This window comes from Manacus vitellinus, unplaced genomic scaffold (genome assembly GCF_001715985.3).
Source record: "Manacus vitellinus isolate BGI_N305 unplaced genomic scaffold, ASM171598v3 scaffold_49_pilon, whole genome shotgun sequence".
In the NCBI taxonomy this organism is placed as follows: domain Eukaryota; kingdom Metazoa; phylum Chordata; class Aves; order Passeriformes; family Pipridae; genus Manacus; species Manacus vitellinus.
Window position 1 is genome coordinate 446,796 of NW_021940603.1, and position 23,732 is coordinate 470,527.

At 52.2% G+C, this 23,732-nt stretch overlaps 1 protein-coding gene across 1 annotated transcript; it reads right to left on the minus strand.

The window, feature by feature from the left end:
* Positions 1–1,992: 1,992 nt before the first annotated feature.
* Positions 1,993–23,328, minus strand: CUNH3orf70 (chromosome unknown C3orf70 homolog). Its single transcript, XM_018080030.2, has 3 exons — positions 23,304–23,328; positions 22,806–22,888; positions 1,993–3,295 (listed from the first exon to the last, which is right to left on the minus strand). The coding sequence occupies exon 3, from the start codon at positions 3,273–3,275 to the stop codon at positions 2,739–2,741; it is 537 nt and encodes a 178-aa protein (XP_017935519.1). The 5' UTR covers positions 3,276–3,295; positions 22,806–22,888; positions 23,304–23,328; the 3' UTR covers positions 1,993–2,738.
* Positions 23,329–23,732: the final 404 nt, after the last annotated feature.

Below are 23,732 nucleotides of genomic sequence, written 5' to 3' on the forward strand. Positions count from 1 at the left end.
CAGGTGAGTCAGGGAGCTACAGCAGCTGAGTTTGGCCAGACATCAGCTGGGGTGGCTCTTGTCCCCTCTGTCCTTCCCCCTGGCTGGGGCAGCCCTTCAGGGGAGTGGCAGCTGGCCCTGGGGGTGCCCACTGTGGTGATTGCCTTCTGCTGCCTGCCCTGGGGGGTGTCAGTGCCCCTTCCTTTGCTGGAAATGCTGGAATGTTTCACTCCAGTATGGAAAGCACGTGGGGAGTGAGGACAAGCAGAAGGCCAGTTGTTCAGTATTTTATTCAAGATATACACACCTCTCCCTGGCAGGGTGGAGCAGCCAGCCCAGGGCATGGCTCGAAGGGCACGGCCACGCCAGCGTTTGTGCAAAGGAAAGGGACCACGGTTCCGTGGGAGTGTGATGGAGCACAGGGAGAACCTGCTGCTGGGCCACTGCCCCAGCACTCCCTGGAACATCCCACCCCAGGCTGCTCCGCTGACATTTTCCAGGAACAACAGAAGGAAGAGGCAGCTTATTGTGCTTAAGACATCTGAACAAATCCTGGGTAGGAGACACTCACAGCTTGTGAATATTGCTAATTACTTACAGTTAAGAAAGGATGGATCCTGACAGGGACAGGGCCCTGTGGGCCCCCAGGACCTCACGGTGAGTCTGGGCCATCCCCACCCTGGCGCTCACGGCCGGTGCCCCCGCGGGGCCACGGCTCCTGCTTGCCCGCAAACAAGGTGAGCTCGTGCCAGGCCGGGGGTCCTGCTGACCCACCCTCTGCTTGGCGCCCTCAGGGAGAGCTGGGAGGAGCTCCCTGCCCTTGGGAAAGGCCCCCACCAGCCCCTGGGGTGGGAGCAGCTGCCAGCCCAGCCATTCCCCCGGGGAAGGAAAGCTCGGGCAGGCCAGGCAGGGGAGTGAGCTTGTCCAGCTCTCCACTCAGACTACAATTGAAAGGTTAAATATGAATAAATGCTGTAGGTTTATACATAATGTTTCCTTCTACCTATGGAATGTGTCTGAATGGTCTAAAGACACCCAAATGTTGTTAGAAACCTTAGTTAGCCAAGAAAAACAATCCTGCCCTTAAAAAATAAATAAATAAATCCTATTTAGTTTTACTACGGCCTTTGTTTAAATGCCCTCAGAAAAACAGTATTTTCAGGTGCCTTGTGAGAATGTATCTGTTCATGCAATGGCCCAGGTTCCTCATTTCACAAGCATTGCACTTTTTTATGTAAGTCATCAAAACTATAAAACCTATTTTTGTCTGAAAGTGTTAGTCTAAAAAGTACAGCATTACTTTATATCCACCCATGGAAACTCCTAGACACGTATGTGCACAGACACACACTGTTGCCTAAATGTCTTCTAAAGATACTGATTACAAAGTGTATAAAATTGGGAATACATTGTCAGGATACAGTGAGAGATGAGCCATCCTCTACCACGGACTATAATCTAGGATCAGTCACTAACTGTACACCTTTTTACAGCCTTGGATTCACCAGGGACTTCTGAAACCCAAACAGAACTGCACCAAGGACGGCAGTAACGCTGCGGGAACACAGGTGTTACTGACTGCAACCCAGCTGAGCCCACTGAAACCTCAGTGACATTTTTGTTTCCTTCAAGCAGGGCTGAAACCAAACCTCCTGTGAGGCAGCTTGTGCTCCCAGCTGTGTGAGGACCCCTGCTCCCAACCTGCTTCTGGACTGGGTGTGAAAGAGCCAAAGCCTCCTCTCTCTGCTAGAACGACCTGGGGCTGTATTTTAACGAGCACACACCCACGGGCACCTCCACGCCGTCCCCAAGCTCTGCCAACACAGTGGTGTGGCTGATAAAATGCTGTTTGTTTAAACTGTGTTATTCTTCAGGCAAATGCAGGCCCTGAGGCCACTTGGTCCTGAGTGTCTGGCCCCGAACAGCCCAGGAGGAGGCAGCAGGCAGAGCCGAGGGCAGATTGTGTATTCGGAGGTAGTCGCTTCCTTCCCCTGTCCTGGTGCACCCTGGTGTGGGTTAGATGGCCCTGCTCCCCCTCCTGCCCCCTGCAACAGCCACATCCCCTTCCCGAGATCCAGGCAGAGATTCAGCTGGATTCAGGTGCCTGATGCCCCTCCAGAGGGAGAGCTGCCTCCTCAGGAGCTTTCAGAGCCTGACCTGCCCCAGCAGCTGCTCGGTGCATAGCCTGGAGAAGAGTTGGGAGGCACTTTGTGCGTTCTCTAGCCTGCCGTTCCAACCTGCTGGACGTGTGGTGCCCACAGCCTCGAGAAGGGTCAGACCAGCACTGGAGAAGAGGCCGGACAAGGCGCTGTCAGGACAGACAGAGACAGGAGGAGCCTCTGCCCGCCCCTCCTCGTGTAGCTGTTTGAGAAAGAGTAAGGGCAACTCGGTTTGCTGCTCCAGGCGCGCACCCCCCGTGCTCTGAGGGGAAACACCTCGAGTGGCACGTCCTCGTGGGAGAAGTGGGGTGTGGGGCAACCCAGACCAAGAAAAGGGCCTATTTCTGCTAGAAAAGTCTCAAGATTTGTCACTACCTTACGTGCAGACGTGGGAGAGCTGATCAGGCTGAGAACGTGTTAAAATTGCTCAGGCTGCTGCTAGTTCACCATATGTAAGTCCCGTGACCGCGCTCCCATGAGGAATCTGAAATATCAAGTGCACTGGAAAAAAGGGATTGTCAGAAAAAAACAGAAAATAGAAATACTACAAAAGCAACATTACTGAGTGGGAACGGGCCTGAGCCGCTGCCGGCCGCGGGGTCACACCGTGGTTTCTATAGTCTCGATCACCTCCATCTCGCACTGCGAGGGGGACAGGAGCGGGCACTCGTCCGGCTCCCAGCTGCTATCCGGGCTGTAATCCTCCTCTGAGCTCAGCTCAGCCACCCCCTCCGTGTCCTCGTCACACGACTCCATGTAGTGAACCCCCACGGCGTTGATGCCGGAGTCCTCGGAGCTGGAGGGGGACGAGCAGTGCTCCGCTTTGGCCGGGTTGCTCTCCGCCGCGATGAAGGCGTTGCGGGCGGGCGGCTCCTCGGCCCTGCCCCGGTGCGGCGCGGGCGGCGGCTGCCGCTGCACGTAGCACATCTTGCCGTTGATGCACTTGACGCGGTAGTTGTCGATGAACAGGTCGGCGATGGTGCAGAACTGGGGCGAGTCGGGGGGCAGCGGGGGCTGGAAGACGGGCGCGAACTTGAGGAAGTGCTCGGTGAGGGACACGGAGATCTGGATGCTGTTGGGGGCCTCCCGGGGCCGAGCGGGGATCTCGGTGCTGGGCAGCTGCTCCACGGGGGTCATGGGCTGGTACACGTATTTACCTGCGGGGAGACAGAGGAGCGGCACTCAGTGTTGTCTCCGCGGGATGCCCCAGCCGTCAGTAACCACCGGCAGCTCCTGCAGGCAGCGGCTGCTGCTTTCAGTGGCCTCCAGGTGTTCAGGCCCCTCCGACACCTAATCCTGTAGGTAAGTGCAACCTCCCGTACCCCAGCTCTGCTCCTCTCCCTGCCCCTGCTTCAAGGGCATCACTAACTCCAGAAAATTCACTCCAGGGGCACAACTCCATAGAAGTGGGACAGATGCCAAGGCTGCTCACACCCTTTTCCAGGAGAAAGAAAAATGACAGGATGCTCAGAGACTTTTTTTTTCCCTACTGAGCAGAGCAGTTCTAGTTTACATCTTTGCTACAATGATCAAAATTTTATTGTATTGTTATTATTCCAATGAGTCTCCCTGCACGTGTTTCCATGTTCTTTTTCCCTGGGGTCTAAATCGTGTTTTTCCGTATTATAAACCAGAGTTCATACATGACTACAATTAGAATTTTAAGGCAGAAAACAAGGGCATTTCTAGGCTACAGAAATGCTCATGGCATCCTGATTATCTGGTTAAGTAGTAAGAAAATAGGATTACGTTGGTTATATTGAGCAGAACAAAGTGTGAACTGAACATCTTTAGTAAAAGAAATAAATAAGAGAGCAGAAAATTGGGACTATGTTAGGAAAAACTGAGAAACCCGAGGCTATGCCTAAGACTGTAAAATGCTGCATTTTATTTGCATGAAGCTTCTGAAAGATTCATGTCTCCCTAGGGGCTCATCCACTGGGAAAGCACGAATTTCCAGAAGCCTTGTGAAGTAGTGGGGCTGTCGGAAGAGTTTTGCTGCACACGCTGCAAATCCTGCTCTGCCCGGGCAGCAAACGCTGCTGAAGGGCTGTTTGGGTGCTCGGAGCTCCCCAGGTGAGGGGCAGAAAGTTCCTGCTGGTCCTGGGCTGAGATCTGCCATGTGCTCTTGTGCTCCCAGCTCAGAGGTAGGTGCAGCCTTTCTCCCCAGAATTACCCATTCCTTTGGAAATCACACAACGGCTTAGGCTGGGAGGGACTTCAAAGATCACTGAGTTCCAACTCCCTGCCATGGGCAGGGACACTTCCCACTAGCCCGGGTTGCTCTGAGCCCCAAGGAAGAGCTCGCTCCCCTTGCCGCGCCTCTCTGTAGGAGACAAATCTCCCCCTCTCTTCAGCCTGGGAATGCCTCCCAGCGCTGGGAAGAGCTCTGACAGCACTGGCACTGAGGGGCTGAGGATGCTCCGGGTGTTCCTGGCTCTGCCGGGCCCACGCACAGGCTGTGCTCTGCCAGCCCGGCGGGGACGTCACCAGGGGAACCTCGAGCGCCGGGAAGGCTTTTCCCTCCCTGCTGTGCCGGCGGTGGTGGAAGGGAAACGCACTCGTGTGAAAGTCCGCTGGGACTTCCCACCCCCGTCGTCCGAGAAGAGCGGACACGGATCCGCAGGAGGAGCTCAGGGAGCACGGGAGTGTGGGAGAGGCTGCAATGCCAGCAGCGCCCAACGCAGGATCAGAGGAGCGAGCACCGGGAACGCCGGGCAGGAAAACCCTCCGGTGTGCCATGGGAGAGAGCAGGCACAGCTGGGAGCCGGCAGCAATGGGAAAGAACAGTTTGGGAAGAGGTTTGACCAGCTCCCCTCGAATACTGCATGGAATGCTTTCTACCTGCCATCTGTGGAAGGGCAATTGTTCACAGAGCTGCTGGAAAAGCTCAGTGACAATAAACCAAGGTTTTTTCCCACCTGTTTACAGCTGGATGACAGAAAATACAAAGCCATCCGCTCCACTTGCCCTCTTTTTACTGTACCATGGTGTGGTCCCTACCCCTGCTGTGACTCGGAGGGAGGAGGTGCTGGCACTGCAGCCCCAGGCAGAGCAAAGCTTGGGCTCCTCCAGAGCCCTTTGGAGCAGCAGCTCCTTGGTTCTGGAGTCACTGAGCGATGGGGGCTCTCAGATCATGGGTGTTCCTCAGATCTTGCTGACAGAACTTCCCTGGGCAGCTCCTCGCCCTCACAGCCACAGCAGCAGCCCACGGGTTCCTGCCATCCGCTGCTTCCCAGAAACCCTGCTGTGAAATTCGGGAACATTCAATATGCCCCTGCCCTGCAAAGCCCCACAGCTGATGATTAGTGTGCTGCTGGCTGGGAGAGTGTCTGATAAATTCAGCTCATGGAAACCAAAGTGTGGCCTGGCCTTGCCTCAAAGCACAATGCTCTATTTATCCGTGGATCTGGAGGGCTTCCGTGTGGGCTCCTATCCCATTCCACTGACAACAGACACCAGTGAAAAGCATTTCCTCAACTCAGTTTTGTGCCACCTCTACTTGAAGCATCCAAGGAAGGCCCTGGTGAAGATTTTAGCAGGATCAAGAAAAACAGTATATGCACAACAGGACTCTATTTTCACTTAAAACAGCCCCGCGTGCTGGCAGAAGGCTGGGGGATGTTGGGAGAAGGAAGCAGTGGAATTAAGCCAAGGAAGCTTTACAGCATGGGCATGGAATGGTGAGGCAGAGATTCAGCAGTGTGACTTTTTTTGTTGTTTGTTTTTCCCCTTTTGGGAAAGGAGGAGAAGAGGTGGCAGGGGCAGACAGGGCACTGTGGGGGAGCCCAGTGGGTCGTTTTCCCACTGCAGCAGCACGTGCAGTGTCTCAGGACTGCCCCGCTGGCACTAATTCCAGGGCAGGAGCAGAGGATTTCAGAGCCTGTCTGTGTCACCTCACAGAGGCTGAAATGGTTTCCTCACGTTCCAAGGACAAGCTCTGCCAAGGTAAAGCAGGAACTGGCTGACAGAAAACAGAGGATTTAATACATGAACTGCTTTGTACCTTTCTTTAGAATTCTGGTACCAGTTTGTCAAGTTTCAGCTGGTTTTAGGGGTGAGTTTATTTGTTTTAGACAGATTAAACTTGTTTTAAGGCATGACCAGGTGCTCAGAGCTGGGACTGTCAGCCTGGATCACGGAAAAAGCTGTGTTCACAGCTCCTCACCCTACATAATGCATGGAAACGCGTCAGCCGGGACGCAGCCTATGAAAAATAAATGCAGAAATTTAAAAATAAGATCACCCCCCACCCCTGCAGCTTGTGGGATTGCCAGGGATGGCTTTTGCACAGAAAATGATCCCAGAAGCACAAGTCCCAAGTTCTCTTACAATCCATCTCAATCTGATCAAACACCCGTGGAAATCCACAGCAGTATTTCTGCTGACTGTGAACAGCTGGCAGCAGTCTGTGATAAAACAGTGTTTTGAGCACCTATTCTGATCCATCCCATTTAATGTGCTAGCACGGAATTTATTGCCTATTTATTCCAACCAAGTGGGCTGGAGAACTCTGCGCTGTGCTGATGAATGCTCCTGAAATGACAGTGTTCTGCACAAATACAGGTGCCAGAGCAGACGCTGCATCACCACTTGTTTCCTGGGTCACTCTCCACCAGTGAGTGGGAGGTGGGGAAGGAAAAATACTGCACGTGTCACGTGTCCAAAAATCAAACTCCAAATCCTGTGGAAAGCAATTTGCTGCATTTGCAGAAGTTTGGGAAGTTCTCAAGCTGCTACGGAGAAGCCTCACAGTCCCAGCTCTGTGGTTCCACCACCGTGGCAAAAGGGCTCAGGGGAAACAAGAGCCTGTTCCAATCCTGGGAGCAGCAACCGTGTGAAATGAGGCTCTGCCAAAATGACTTCCATGGTAAGTCCCAGTTGTCCATGCCAGCCACAGGCTGACAGTGAGATGATGAAACGAGAGACCCCAGGAGCAGGTCTGCAGGACACACTGAACCCTCTGTGCCCCCCCCGAGCTGCTCCGGTGCCTCGTTTGCAGCTGCTCCATCAACACTGCACCTCCTGTCTGACCCACCACAGCCACAGCAGCTTGTGCACAACCAGAAAGGGCTGACTGTGTCTCCATTCCTCAGTTATTCAGCTGACCCTGGTGCCAGCCCACAAACCAAACCCCCAGGGACCTGGCACACGCTACAGCCGATACTCAACTGCAGAACAACTATCCAAACGTGTCCAAGGAAGTGCTGGGCAGTGCTCATCTCCTTGCTGCTCTGTGCCCAGGAATAGGATTTCCGTTGCCAAATGGGAGGGATGCTGTTCCCCAAAGCCTTGGCTCCGTGCCTCTGGTGAGCCTGCCAGCAGGCTGGGGCAGGATCCAGCAGAGCAGTGAGCTCCAGCATCACCTGCACATCTCCACAAACCCGGGCAACCTGGAACATTTCTTATGTTTGTGGCACTGATAACCAGAACTATGCGGCTGATTGATTGGAAGCTGTATGACAGAGCCTCCTGCTTCCAAAAACCCGTGTCAAGCCTTGAGAAACAAGCCCTGAGGTCCTTTCTCTCTGATCTTTTGCTAATTGGGCAGTCTGCATGCATCCTCACCAAACAGACACAGCAGCAATTTCCGTGGCTAATACAAAATAACTTAACCATGAAATAATCAGAGGTGCTGCTGGAAGATTTTCTTCTCCACTTCCCTCCGTCCCAGTGTTCTGGTTTACCTCTGACACTCATTAACGTGCTTGGCATATTGAAAAAAAACCAATAAAAATCCATCTTTCAGGAGTGAGGTTGCTCATAACAAATTCTCAAGCTTTACCCTCTCAAAATGCTACCTTGGAGGACCTGGCCCTAATAAATAACAACATGAATTGCCCTGCACTTCAGAAAATGGAAAGAGAGAGCTGTGGGTCTGACAAGTCCAAGTCAGCAATACATACCATGGATATTTGTTCACATGAAGGGCACTTAGACATCTATTAACTGAAACATAAAGCTTTTTTTTCCATATGTATTCTTCTTCCTGCAGCTGCTTGAACAAATATTTTTCCATCTGCCAGCTCATCTATCTCCAAAAATCACCAAGGTTAACGAAGACCTGTTAATTGCACAGCATTGAATGTGACCTGGCTCAGTTTAACCTGACCTGGCTCAGCTTAGGAACTGCTCCCATGTGGGCTGAGCTGTTGTGGTGGGAGCCTGGAGCTGAGGTGGGCTGGAGGAGGACTGGCTCTGATCCCAGTGGATATCTCCGTGCCTTTGGTTGTGGTGGATCCTGCAGAGAGGCCGAAGCTGCGGCCCCATGGACTGACACAGGCCCCCCATCAGGTGTGTGCTGTCAGCTCCCATGGCTCAACAGCAGGGAACTGCTCCTTAAATGGTGGTGACTTGGTGCTGCTTGAACCCACACGTGTGTAACAGGAGTGTGATCCTCTGCTGTGAAGTCCAATGGAATTCCCACTCCAGCTGGACCAGACTTTCCTATTGCCACAGGCAACCCTGCCAAAAACATCAGCTCACACGGGAGGGGAATGGGCCCCACCACGAAGAACATCAAAACATCCTAATTAAATACCACCCAGCTCTGAAGGAGGAAGGCAAAGCAAGCATTCCTAATGCAGTGTGACAGGAGGCAGGGCTGCCCTGGAGGGATTCCGACCATTCCAAGGAGACCTCACTCCCCAGCTGTTCTGTGTGTGGAGATCAGCTGCTTGAGCACCGGCTTCTGTCATAGCAAGAGATGGAGAACTACCAAGTGCTCTTCCAGCAGCACTTGTTCCACACCTCATGGCAGGAGAGCAAGTCTGGCTGTTTGGGAAAAGGCACACGGTCCAAGGGAGCTGGTCTGGCAGGAGGTGACAGCTCTGGGCTGGAGTGGTGCCCTGCTGCCTGCGTTGGCACAGCAGCCCAAGGACTGTCACACACCCAGCTGGCTTCCAGGGTGGCACAGGTGACAGACAGTTCTGCCACAGCAGCCCAGCCCATGATCAGCACCAGCCCGTGCACGGGAAGGAACTGGGAATCACTTCACTGCTGACAAAGCAGAGCCTCAGGGCAGGCGAGGGTTTCCTCCTTCACAGACCAAAGCAAAGCTCGACGCCCACACCCTGGACACGTTTACTGAGGGGCACTCAGCACCCTCAGCCTGCTGGAGGTACCCTGTTGTTCAGAAGTGCTCCATGAAGCAGAATTCCATCTGGAAGTGTGATGCTGGTCTGAGGCCTGTCCAGGGTCGTGGCTTCCCAGCCCCGCAGGCTGCAACAGCGAACAAAACAACGCTGTGGCCTTCCCCCTCCTCCTCCCTCTCCAGTTACAGGCACGACTTGGAACAACAACCCTTTGCAAACAAAGATTGCCCTGACCATAAATACTCACCAAGGACCATCACAGCTTCAAATTGCATTTTGCTCAGAGCACAGTAACAGCTTTTCCAGAGGGGCGAGAACAAATGGCAGGAGAGACCCTGAGCGCATTTACAGATGACACATGTGAAAAATCCCACTGCTAACCCAGTTTCCCTTCCTTTGTATTGTATGGAATAGCCATCATGCCATATCCAGCAAAACATCATGGACTGCGTGGGGAACACGAGATGTGGAATAAGCCACCGGAGGAAATGGAAAACATTTCAGGACACTGAGGCACTGCCAGACTTACAGAACAAGATCAAGCAGAACTGAACTGGGCTGTTGGTGGTTATAATGAGGCATAACTGAAATGCTTCTCAGTGTTGAAGGAGCCTCTTAGATAAAGATATGCAACACCTCAGTGCAAGGGATATTTTTACCCTGTGCTTCATGCAGACAACTTTGAAAATCACTGGGATTGCTCAAACAAATTTCTAGAGCAGGGAATGCAGACAGAGCATCCCACACACCTGCAGGACTTCTGGCAGAGCTAGAAGGGCCCAGTAAGGGATCACAGAAGGGACTCCAAGGATACAAATCAACTCTGCAAAGGAACAACAGAAAAAGAAGCTACACCTGAGCAGTCTGAAGTGCAGCAGGAAGGGGCAGTGGGCTCTGACCCAACAGAGGTGTGTCCTTGCAAACAGCACCTTCCACAGAAGCACCTCCACCAGAGCACTGAGGAATCCATCCCATTCCCAGCCCCATCCAAGCACAGGGAAGAAACAGTCCAGCAACGTTTCTGCAGTGGCTCCCCAGCCGTGATTCTCCACTGTGGAGGTGTTCCCTCACTGCTGTACAGCCACAGACAGCTGTGCCAGCCCCTGACCTCATGCTTTTCACAGGAAACTGAGAGGGAGAAAACATCAGAAAGTTTGTCTTCATCAAATTTGTATTTTAATGCCCTTTGTCTTGATCTGTTTTAAATACAAAAAAGATCATGACAGTACATGCTGTGAGCTGTCTAAGCCTTTCAGGGGCTTCTATGCACATCAGCTTAAGAGCAGGTAACGCTTAAATGCAAACGAATCCTGGAGCTTCTTCCATCATCCCTGCTCTTTCCTCTCACTGCTTACATGGATTTACTGGACTTAAAGGAAAAGCAACCCAGAAGGCTTGAGGGATGTTTCAGGCAGCCATAAACCCTCTTAAAGGGGCCATATTTGCTCACTAACCCTTGCAAGGGAACAGAATATCGACACCCAAAAAAGCAATGAGCAGCAGCACAGACCACATGTGTGTTCTGGAGGAGCCCTTTCCTTCCAGCACCCGGAAAAATGCCACAAATGCCACAGGTACAACTGACCCCAGCCCCTGCTGGATCCCAAGAACACAGGCACATGGAAGTGCAGGCATGGAAAGCGTGGCACAGCCTTGGACACCTCCACCAGCGCAGCAGCTGGGTGCTGTGCATCCCAACCCGAGCTCTGAATCCCAGGATATTCACCTTCCAACACCCTTTCGAAAGCCACCCCAAAGGGCAGAACAGTCACTCTTTTTTAGCCCCCAAGTTACACTAGATATTTTTAAAATTCAGTAGAGAAAATAGCACAAAATGGTTTAGTGCTAAATATTTATTCTACAACCCCATCCCTGTGCACCATCTGCTCAAGCTTCAGCATCCCATGGTTTCCATGCAGCCAGTCAGTGTGCTGATATGGCAACAAAGCAGGATAAGCACAGCTCAGTGTCAAACTACCCAGAAAACCACGGCATTGCCTGGTGCACGGAAATCACAGGCACTGGAGAGGCAAGACAGTCATTTCCCATGTGTGTGGTATGCGCTGCAGGGGGGCACCCTGAGCCTCTGCATACGGTGGAATGTTTTCCTGGGAAGTCTCAAATAAGCAGAACAGCTCACTGGGTCCTTGAAGGAAAAGTCTTCTCCCAAGAGCTGCACTCTGCACCCACGGGGGACAGCTGGGGCAGGAGGGTGGGTTTGGCAGCCTGGAACAGACACCTCTGTGTGGCCACAGCCTGGTTTGCTGGTGGCTGGCAGGAGAAACAGTGGCAGCCCTGGGATGTGCTGTACCTGTGCTGCTCCCTTGCTGTGGGCAGAGCTCAGGGGCTCTGCTGACACGTATTTGTGGTGCCTTACCCCAGAGTGAGCCTTCAGGCTGGACAAACAACACCTTCAACTTCACTGCTGGGAGCAGTGTCCTTGTTACCAGCACAGGCCACGCTTTCAACCCTCATCCCATTGCTGCTTCTGGTGCCTGATGTGCACATCTCCACGCCCACTTCATTCAAACCAATCTTCTTTCTGTCACAGGCCTCTCCAGAACCCAATTCTGGAGAATTTAAAGGACTGCCCTCCCAGATCACACCCAAAATACATCACCATGTGGAGCTGGTGTGTGCAGGTATGGGCACCAACCTTTCCCTGGAGGGGTGTGGGATCCAGCAACGCTCTGCAAGAGACAGTAACGGCCCAGGTACCACTGGAGGAGGAGGAGGAGAAGGAGAAGGAGGCGAAGGAGGAGGAGGCGGCATCACGCTGGGCCATCGTGTCACAAAGTGCCACTGTGGGCAAGTGACTGGGAGCCACTGCACAGCACAGGTGGGAGCACACAGAGCACTCGTGGCTTCACTTTTCAGTATAAGACATGCAAGAGGCTTTAAGGAGCCAAAAGCTTGTTTTTTTCAAAAAGCTGAATCATGGGGGGGGAAAAAAGGCACAAAAGGCTAATACAAGGTAGCACAATTACTGTCTACTGATACAACTGCTGTGGAACCACGATTCATCATGTATTATTGATATTTGCAGCACAGTGGACCAAGGGGCTCACAGGGTGTTTAACAGAATGCAAGATATTCAGATTAAAAGTGAGCCCAGTTGCAAGAGAACACCCTATTTTTGCATGGTTCAGGGATGGAACCAATCTCATAATTGTATGAGGCGTGATGCTTTCTCTCATGGCTAAATTCTTAGGAAGTAACATTAGCAAAACACAGACAAAGTCCTGCTGTCAGGTCAGGACAGATGTAAGGCCAAGGCTCTGATGCCTTCTGACACTGGCAGGGTGAGCATCGCCCTCGGTTTCACACCCAGAGAGCCAAGATCCCACTGAACCAGCTGGAGAATGGTCCCTGTGCCCTTAGGCCAAGGTCCAGTGACACAGGCAGGGAAAGCAAAGCGAAAGGTGAGGGTTTCACCTGTCCTGCCTACAGCTGGAGGGCTGCAGGAGCTGACCAGGGCACCCCAGCACTCCCTACGGTGTCCCAGCCTCTGGCAGGGACAGGCAGCACACGTGAGGGAGAGCAAACACCTCGAGTGGGGCTCGGGAAAGCGCTGAAACCCAAACAGCAGAGGCAGCAGGAAGCGTGGAACAGCCCAGCCCCTGCCTGGAACAGCTGCAGGTGAGCTCCAGCCCTGGCACTACAAGGAGCAGGGAGAGGATGGGCACAGAACTGCTCCCACTGGGCACAGCAGGGACACACTGCGGGGCTGGGGGCAACCACCCCACAAAACAAGCAGCTTCCAGAGAAGAGTGGGGGCACTGGAGCTCCACAGCCACCAGCGAGAACAAACATACCAACGCATGCCTCTTGTTGAAATTGGTTTACAACATAGGTTATGTATAAATTCCGACTGTTGTGTGGCCTAAGTTAAAGTGTGGGTATGTTAAAAACAAGGCCCTGTTGCCAAGCAATCAGATTTTACTTGCCCAGCAGGTTTTTGATTTCCATCTACGTGAATATATTCGACTATTGGCAGAAACACCTCCAAATTGCACCAACTGCAATTCTTGAGTTCTGTGATCAGTCACTACATAAAAATTGATTAGTGGAAGAGTCAAAGCACTTATGAAAACATCCTCTGTATCTTGTGGGCAGATAAATTCATGGAGATGCTGGAAGAAAAGCCACAACTCACTAACCCAGGGTCACTTTATATGCAGACAGAGAGAGATGCTCTACCTGGAATCCAATCTACTGTCAACCAGCTCTTACATTAGTATGAGCTTGTGCCATCCATCAGCAGCTAAGCCCACACTGTCACAGCTATCGTTCTGGAACATCTTACACTGTTTGTGAGTAAAGCATTTTGCTTTTTATCCTTTATAGAAACACAAATTTCTAGTAGAGCCTTATCAATGTGCAGAACTAAGTTCCCAAAGCTGGCAGTGAGTCATGAAGTGTGGGGCTGGTTAAATCCAGAGCCATTACATAAGGACACCCCAAGATGCCCATTCTCTACAAGCCCAGCTCTGCTGGTTGTACCAACGAGCAGTGACAAAACGTGTTCTTGATGAGCACACAGGTGCTGCCAGGAAATTGGAGGTGCTGTGCCAAGTACCTGAGAGGCCTCTTCAGTCCTTCCAGCAAAGCTGAGCAGTATCAGCTCTGCAGAGCTGCAGGATGGAGGCCACGAAGGTGACAATCCTGTGACTCAGTCTCAGGCGACAACACGAGGGTTTGACCATGGGCTGCAGCTTAAGGCACATAAAACATCCATCAACAACCAGGAGAGAAGGATAATGTGTGAGCAAGCACTTTTGCACTGGGCACTGGGGGCAGGCAGGCTCACAGATTCAAGCTGGCAAACAGATTTGGCCACCTGCAGAGTCCAGGAAGGAAGCCACACGCTCACCACAGGCACTGTGCTCCGTACAGATTTTGTCTTGGAGCTGTTCCTCTGCAGTGAGAAAAGTGCCTGCAGCCTTTCCCCAACAGGAACCTCTCTGAGAGGAGCAGAGGCCCAGCTCCTCCCCATGACGTGTTCAGGACACCCTGAATTCCCAGACAACCGCACCAGCTGACAGGACACAAGGTTAATGAACTTTTCCTTGGAAGTACTTGCTTTTAGTAAGAAACATCCACAGCCTTATCCTTTCAGGCTTTACAAAACCAATAGTTACCCCTTCAAGCAGCCACAGAGGAAGGGTATCAGTTATCTGCCACTCTCAGAGGTTTTTACCACAGATCACTGAGTTTTGGGCAAGCAGATTTAATTCTTTGTGAGTCATTCTCCTCAGATGGATGTACAGATTATTAAACACAGCCTCACAGTCATGCACAGCAGAGTTTTTGGCTGGCAGGGAGTGTTTTGGTACACAGGCCCCTTTCTCTCAGGACTTTTGGACAACGAAGAGCACTGGTTTCCATTCAATCCTGGATGAGCCATACAGGAGTTAGTCCTACAAAACGTACTGAGCAAGTTGCCTGAATTCACAGATTTTCCTGTGTTCTCTTCCTGATAAGTGACATCAGGGGCTTTGTTAATAATAGTAGAACATGCATGTGTCTAAACATTCTAGTAAGGGTTTCAAAATGAATGCCAGGAGGTTCTTCCAGAGGCACTGACATTCCCACAGGGTATGATGAATTGACACGTGTGGGTTCTCTTTCCAAGACACAGCATCAACAGTACATCTGTACTGGGATTTCCAGATTATAACTAAAACCAGAGGAACAAAACACAAGCCAGGTCCAGAATGGTGCACACATAAAAACTGGCAGTAAGTGTTTGCCCTCAGAGTAACAGTTCAGAACACATTAAGCTGACATTCTTTCCTTGGTTGTGTACAGGTTAGTGGAACGAAGCTAGAATATCATAGCTCTTCAAAATACAGGTGAAGAGAAGATCTTGCACAGCCACAGGCAACAAATCCTCATTAAAAGTCTTTTACCATTACAAGCTGAAAAATCCACCTTTCTGCAGCCCCTGCCTGGCACTCAGCACAATGCCTGGCTTGTGCACAAACATTCCATCCACGGACTTAAACGGGATGGATGTCCAAATCCTTTACACAGCCAAAGCAAATGAAAAACCCCTATTTCTCCCAAGATTTGTGATCATCTTCCCTCCAGAACAAGCTGTGTTTTCCAGGAATGCCCAGCCCCAGAGTTCCCAGCCCCGCCTGCTCCATTCCTGTTTAAGTTTCCCGCAAAGAAAAACGTATGACCTCTTCCAATATCAGCCTCAGGATTTCAAACAGGCATTTTACAGCTCCCTTTTCCATTTATCCAACAAGTCAACGATCAGGATACAGTTTTGCCCCTGTGGAACAGCACTGCTGGAAATTCAAGTTGCCACCAGCACTGCCAGGCTGGCACCTTCCAGTGAGCTCCATCCACATCCCCTTCTGGAGCACTGCTGCCCTTCTGCTCCCTCCTGGATGTGGCAACGAGTTTTGCAGCCACCAAAAACCAGCACAAGGAAAACCCACCAGGACAAAAGCAAGGCTTTGGGAGATCTACAGTGTCTGCTGTGCTGCAGAGCACCCTGGGGCTCATTTTAGGGTCCCCCCACCAGGGCTCTAGCTGCTTCTCTAAGGGGGGGGAGTCAACAGAAGCTGGCTGCAGGCAGGCACAGCTCCTCTTCAGACTCCCAAGCTCTGTCATGATGCACCTAAATACCTCCCATAACCATCTCAGCTCACCAGTGGTCTGCCACAGGAAAGAAGGGTGCCTTGCTGACTCCCTGTTCACAGTTCCTACAGGCAGACTGGATCTGAATGGGCTTTGGAGATTGTCAGAGCCCCTGCTGATGGCCCTGTCGCTGGAGAGAGGGGAGAGAGGCCCTCAGAAATGCTGCTTGTGTGCACAGAGCTACTGATCTGCTGCACAGTCACTGTGTGGCAGGGGAAGAACCTGCCCCTGGGCCAGGTGTGTACCTGCAGAGAGCAGGGAGGAGCTGCCATGTGGCACCACCACATCTTTGTCTCTGGAAGGGATTTAATTGAGGACAGTCTTGACAGAGAGCTTCCACCAGCTCTGTGGGCCAGAAAACAAATGTTTTCGTTGTAAATTGTTATGAAAGAAAACACCAGTGTTTCAGGCAGTGAAGAACGTGAGCAGCAGTGTCTGCTCCGAGCACACCCAGGGTCAGTGACTGTGCTGATCTGCTCCCTCCCTGGCACAGCTGTGGGTGATGGATAGTCACCCCCCTGCCCAGCTCACAGGACCAACGAGACCCCAGCCAGGATGGGCTGTGCCCCCCTGGGTGCCCTCAGACAGCACGAGGGAGCAATGGGGCTCTGAGAGCCAAGAGAAACCCTGGGCTCCCTGTTCAGAGAGCAGGTGAACAACAAATGTAAATACTCTCTGGTTCTGCATCCCCAGAATTTCCTCCGGCCAAACTCAGAGAAGTTCTCCTCCCCCAAACCACCCAGAATACACGTGCCCTTCATGGCGTGCCACTCATCACACAAGCCCATTCTCTCCTCTTGCCCAGGGAAGTTCCTCGGGTCTCTTGCCAGGCCTGCCTGACCTCATGCAGCCCCTGCCAGGTCTGGCTCCAAACTCCCTTGTAACAGTGCCACAATTCCGTGTGCACGCCAGGGAGCAGGAAGCTAATTCAGGGCACACCTGCAAGTGCCCTCCACCACTTAGCAGAACACAGGGCAGGGGAGCAGCTGTGCTTTTTAAAACCTTTACTGCCACCACAATCTTTTTCCATGCCTGAGCCTGGCAACTGTGATCCCTTCCTGGCCACCCAATGGAGACCTCACAGCTTTCCCCTTCCTTGGTTTGTTTTCTTGTAAATGGTCCAAACAGCTGAACCTTGTAAAAGTGGTGGAACCAAAATTTATTTGCTGCATTTACTTTTCAATATAAGATATGCAAGAGCCTTAAAGAGCGAAAAGCTTGCTTTTTTTGATGCTGAATCAGGGGGGAAAAAAGCACAGAAAGGCTAATACAAGGTAGCACAATTACTGTCTATTGATACAACTGCTGTGGAACTACGATTCATCATGTATTATTGATAATTGCAGCACAATGTACTGAGGGGTTTGCAGAGTGTTTAACAGAATGCAAGATACTCAGATTAAAAATGAGCCCAGCTGCAAAAGAATACTCTATTTTTGCCATGTCCAGGCATGAAACCAATCTCGTAATTGTATGAAGTGTGATGCTTTCTCTCACGGCTAATTCTTAGGAAGTAACATTAGCAAAACACAGGCAAAGTCCTGCTGTCAGGTCAGGTTGGATGTAAGGCCAAGGCTGTGATCCCCTGTGACAGAAGCAGGTACCAGCTCCCAGCCAGCAGCCTCGCAGCAGCGCTGGTGCCAATCGCAGCCGCAGCGGAAATCCCGAGGTGAGGAAAGGGAGGCAGCTCCTTGCTGCAGACCTGCCTCTGGCATGTTTTCTCTGCCTCTGGAAAAAGTAGATCCGAGTAATTTAAGGCTCTCAACCTGCATCTAATAAGCCAAACCCCATCAGGCTGTGAGAGGGGAGAAAGGTGACCAGGGGGCTGCCAGCCTGGCAAAGGGAATGCACACAGGGACAGACCGGAGGGGTGCAGGACAATGTGTAATGGGACAAACACAGCGGCTGAAGGCAAAACACCTCCTGGGCCAATGCCTTTTTCCCTGCAGGGAAAAGGACCCCAAAGGCTTGAGCCCTCATCCCGCTTCCATGTGGAGACAGGAGTGGGCAGCACAGAGGGGAGGGTCAGCAGCTGCAGCAGGTACGAGGTGTTCCCTGCCCTCCCTGTGCCCATAAGCCCAGCGGCTCCAGGGACACCCAAGGCACCCACCTATCCCAGCCCAGCCCTCCAAGCCCCCCATCCTGCACAGTGTTCACACACCTACTTATGGAGGTTGTACCCGGGTTCAGAGCTCCCCAGGCACAGAGGGAGAACCACCTCACAGGAGATCTGCTCCCCACTGAGCCCGAAACAAACTGAAAATGACCCCAAATAAACTCCAGCCTTAGACACAGAAGTCACACAGGCACCCAGGGCAGCTGAAGTTCTCAGAGCTGTCTGGATACACTGAGCAGTCTCTGATTCTCCTGCCAACTATTATTGCCATTTTACGGACATGTCGGAGGTAAAGGGAGCGCCTGAAGTGCTGCTCCCTTCTGAGCACGCCAACAAAAACAGCTTTGGGGAATTCAGACGGGGCTCTTTCTCAATTATTCCTTCCATAGCCAAGTGGCTCTGCAACGCTAAATTGCCTCTGTCACTGAAGTAAGCAGATGTGATCCTGAATACACATAAGGAGACAATCCACTCATCATGGCATGGTGAGTTTTTGTAATTTCTCAGTGTAAGTGCACTTTCACTGAGTTGACATTCTCCAGGACCTTGGCCACGGATGGAAAATAATACTTCAAAGGCCCTTTTAATTGATGTAGAGCTTCCTGTACCCCAATACAGCTCTTAGGAGTCAGAGAAAAGCACTTTCAAGAACCCTCTGAGGATTCCCAAGTCGGCATTACAGCACTGCGTTCATGGAGGATAACTCCAAACACTGTTTAATTACGTCTCTGACCTCTATACAATTTCCCATTATAGACCTCATTCTTACCCCTTTTAAGTCCAACCCAACTCATTCCGGAGGAGCAGGATACAAAGAGATCCTTAGCTCTGAAATTTGCATTAGGAAATGAGGGGCAAGAAGGGAGCATGCTTCTCCGTGGCTTTCAGAAGATTAAACAAGGCAAGGAAGTGTGGGACTTCCTTCATTTAAAATCCCAGTTTCATGGGGCAGAGGTATCTCAAAGTTTCTTTTGCCATAAAGGAGGAATTAAGAAGGAAGTCTGTACTTCTTGCAAAAGCTGTAACTATTTTTAAATCTTAAGATTGCCACAGGGCAGCTAAGGATCTCGAGTGTCCTTCCGAGAGGGAAGCAGCTCCGTGTAATGCCTAAGAGACACCAGTCTAAGGCTCCCTTGAAGGGTTTCAAGGACCACAGCTTCTCACCTTGTCAAGTACTCTGTTCCCCTGCTTCATCTGCCTTCCTACCATGTTTTCTAATATCCAAACCTAAACTCTCCTTGCCACAGGTCAGTGATACCTGGTTATCTGCCAAGTCTGTGCAGAGGAGGGCTCGAACACACTTTCCTTCGCAAGGCTACCTTATACTTTGCAAAACTCCCCTCCCCTCCCTCTCTCAATATTTTACAGCCCAAACAACCTCTTTCCTTTTGCACCCCCTTGTAAAGAATATTTTCAAAGCTGATCTCTGCGATCTCCTACAGAACCTCCCCAACTCTCCCACAGCTCCATAAAGTGCCACGCTCAGAGCCCATCAGCCTGGTTTCCTCATCACTGAGCTGAAGAGACTAATTAAATTGCACACTTGCCACGCTGCTGGTAATGCATCCCCAAGCGAAGGCTGGGGTCTGGGTTTGCATTTCCACCACGCAGGCTCCCGCTGCTGACGCACAGGCAGTTGTGACCCATCCTAATCCCCACATCCCTCTCCACAGCGTCGCTTCTCCAGGTGTTCCCGGCTCCATGGTTGAATTCCCCTCCCAGGACCATCCCCAACTGATTTTGGGTAACATCTCCAGTTTATAAGCACCATTTTGAGCTCTGATCCTGTCCTCCAGAGTGCTCATAAGCTCATATATCTTTATGGTGACCACGAATAACTGAGGCCAGAGAAATTTTGGGAAGGAAGAGTGTATCTGGGTCATAACTTGAGGCCCTTTGTGTCATGGATGAAATGCGAGACATCCCTGTCCCTGTGCAGCAGGTGACCGTGGCACCTTCTCACACAGCCAGTTGTGCCACACACAGGGCACAGACAGAAAACACCCATTGTTCTGAACTGATTTCAAATGAATCCGAAATCAAGACAAAACCCCTAGAACGTCTATTTAATTCAAATGGAAGCTCACATCCAAATAAAAGGTGGCTTTTAGGGCAGGCCCTTTACCCCATGAAACAGAATTTGCAGAAAAGTGCATGTGAAGGGGAATTGTGTAGATTAAATTACAAGGAGAGACAGCAACGGGTTTAAAAGGAGAATGGGATGTCAGGAGTCCAGGGACACCTTGTGCAGCATCAAGCAACGTCACACAAGGGTCAGCACTAACCCTGACCATCCAGGCTTTAACTTCTCCTGAACACAACACGACCCAAGTACATGGCTCCATCACCATTTCCTGACCTCGCAACAACACACTGCTGGGAAAGCCTGCTCTTCACGGCTCTAAGTGATTAATTATTCATCAAACTATGTTTGGACATCCACAGTTGAATCCCAGCCTCCATGATTAGACACATCAGGATCTTGAATACAGATATTCAAGTCGTTGGGCGCCTTTTCACCAGAGTTGGATCAACACTGGATTTTGAAACTATCTGCTATATATAGCCTAAAGCGGTTACCTCTACTCAGAGGGGTTTATGCCTGTAAAAAGAAAAGCATTAGAACGGAGGGTGAAGTAGCTGGAGCGAAGGACAGCGGTGCCCAGCAGCAGCCGGTGCCACAGCCCACCCGCTGGCTGCCTCCCGGTGCGAGGGGCGCTGGGACCCGAGAGGATCCGGGGAGCAGCCCGAGGAGGGGGTCCAGCCGGGAGTGGGATGCTCCCGGCGCGGGAACGGACGGACGGGGCGGGCGGGGCGGCGAGGAGCGCGCGGGGGGGACTGACAGGGCACTCCGGGACCCCCGGGACCGGCCGCCCCCCGCCCGCCCCGCGCACCCCTCAACCAGTGGCACCATCCAGGTGGCGCCACAGGCGGGGCAGCGCGGGCCGTGGTGTTGCCGCAGAGAGAGCCCCGGCAGGCTGGAAGTCGGTCTCCGCCGCAGCTGCGGCGGGCGCCTGAGCTCGTCCAGCTTCTCGCTCTTGGGCCGCGCCGCCCCGTTCATGGCCCGCCGCTCCGCCCGCAGCCCCCCCGCGCCGGCGGAGGGAGAGGAGGAGGAGGAGGTTGAAGAGGAGGAGGAGGAGAAGGAAGGAGGAGAGGCGCCGAGCCGCAGCGGGGACCGCCCGCGCCCAGCGCGCGGGGGCAGCGCCGCGGGCACGGCCCGGCCGCCGCTCCCGCTCCGCCCCGTCGCGCGCCGCGCCCCGGCCGGGCACCCGCGGGGCCCGCGCGTGGAGCCGAGGGACGGCCCCGAGGGATGGTCCCGGTGGCGAGGGATGGATCCCCCGGTGTGCCTCGGATGGGCTCTGTCCCCCGATGGCTGTGCCCGATGGCCCCCGATGGCTTATGCCCCGATGGCTGTGGCCCCCGATGGCTCTGTCCCCCGATGGCTATGCCCCCTGGTTGCTGTGCCCCCGATGGCTCTGTCCCCCGATGGCTGTGTCCCCAGATGGCTGTGTCCCCCCATATCTCTCTCCCCTGATGGCCTGTCTTCCGAGGGGGATGTCCCCCCTATGGCCATGTCCCCTGATGCCTGTGCCCCCCGATAGCTGTGCCCCCGACGGCTCTGTGCCCTGATGGCTTCTTTCTAAGCGCGTAGTGATTTTTAAAACCCTGATAAACTTTGTCTTCCATTTTGTAAATTAATCAGTAGATATAATTTTGGTGAGTAATGATATGAAAGTGTATTGTTATTTCCAACAATCATATCTTTAGGCCAAAATTAATGTCTGGATTTATCTTGAACTGTGGCTACATTATTTGTTTCCTAAGTGTGGTGGTGGACTTGTTTCCCTGTCATGTTTGAAAGTAAATTGTGTTTTTATTGCTGCTCTGCTCAGCACTGGGAGTCAAAGCCAGCTTTCTGCTAGAACAGAAATCAAATGGTCATTTTCCTAGTCTCTTATCTTTGTGCAATACCCAATAGCTCTTTGTCTGAAGCAGTCAAAAATTATTTATTTTTTTGTGTTCTCCAGAATATTCCCAGACAGTTCCTGTGGGGTCTGGAATAGATCCCAGAGGTGTTCCCATCCTGTACACCCTCCTGAAGGTGTTCTGAGAGAACCATTTGCTTCTTGCCAATAAGAAGAGCTTGAGAACAGCCAAGCTGCCGGTGTCTTGCTGTGACCAGCTCCCACTTTATGGGTCAAACCAAGGGATGTGGGTCATAACTGCAGAGCAGAGAATTGCACTGAGGCTTTGAACCCCCCCTGTCATGCCTGACTTGCAGCACAGACCTGTTCCCTGCAGCTCTGCTGGCCCTGGGATGTGTCACTGCTCACACCACTGCTGGACCAGGCACACGTGACTGTGTCCCAGCTTGTGCCCTCACCTCCTGGGATATGGAAATGGGGGCTATACCTGTTAAACTCAACCTAACTGGGCAGAAGATGGGTGCCCAGCTGCACTGAGAAGCTTGAGCCTTCCTTGGCACTGGTCACCAGGACTGGGGGAGCTTTACAGGCCTGTACATTTTAAATGCCTCGAGGGTTCCTTACACTGGAAAGAGGATATTCTGGCTCCCTCCTCGAGGCTTACCTGCCTTTGCTTTACCAAAATTTCACTGAAATCTGCAAATATTCAGGACCTTGCTCAGCTCTTTGCAAGCAGAGGAGAAACTGATTGCAAATCCAGGTGTTTTGTCGACACTGCCCTGTTGTCCCCCTGTTCCCTGGAGCCCACCAGCAGCAAACAGGGGATGCAGCTCAGCTCCCACGAGACCCCCAGCCCAAGGAGAACTGACACTTGTACCTGCTGGCACGAAGCCCTCCCTCTCCAGCGCTGTCTCACCTCCAGAGCTGCTCTCAGACCAGCCTGGGCTGTCAGATCACTTTCTGTTCAAAAGAAATAAAGTGAAGGGAGGTGAACTGTGGGTTACAGAGACAGGGGTAGGTGGTTCCAATGAGACCCAAGTGCCCCGTCTTTGGGCGTGCACTGCAGGACAGCACTTCTGAGCAGCCCAAAGGAGCTCTCTGCCTCCCTTTGAAGGCCCAGTGCTGCAGGGGACTCTGATCAAAGCTGAAGCAATACCTCTCCTTTGGTGCACTCCCTCCCGTTCAGTACTGTTTTGCAAAATGCCTGTGGCTGAGCAGTTAATGGAGGCATCTGCTGCACTGGCAGAGTTCACCGACTTAATTAAAGACATCTAACAATCCTGCAGCTGCATGCGAGGGGCCGGCACTGAATCTCCTCAGCCTGAAAGCGAGCACCCCACTGTGCAGAAAGCCAGACATGCAGCCAGACACTCACATGAAAGCAGAAGCAGGGCCCAAAGATTAGGGATGGACTGGAGCCAGCTTGCATTGTGTGTCACCAAGGCCTCTCCTCACTGAGTACTGGATGACCTCAGCTCACCAAGTCAGACGTGCAGAGTGAGCAGAGCCGGGGACATTCTTCGCCCATAGGGAGGGTTTTACCTGGAAAACATTTTTAACAGATATTTTCTCACTGAGTGAAATAGTTAACTGGTTTAAAAAGACAGGTGGGGAAACTAATCCTGTACCAAGTGGTTATCAAGTTCTCCTCTGCACAGGGCTGTGTTCTCTCCTGTTAAATGAAGAAACATTTCACTCATGGGCATATTTCTGGCATCACTGCACATTTGAGCTGATGGGGACTGTGCAAGGCTGTTATTTTAACAACTTACCAAAGAGGTTCACAGAACAGGCTGGTGCCTTC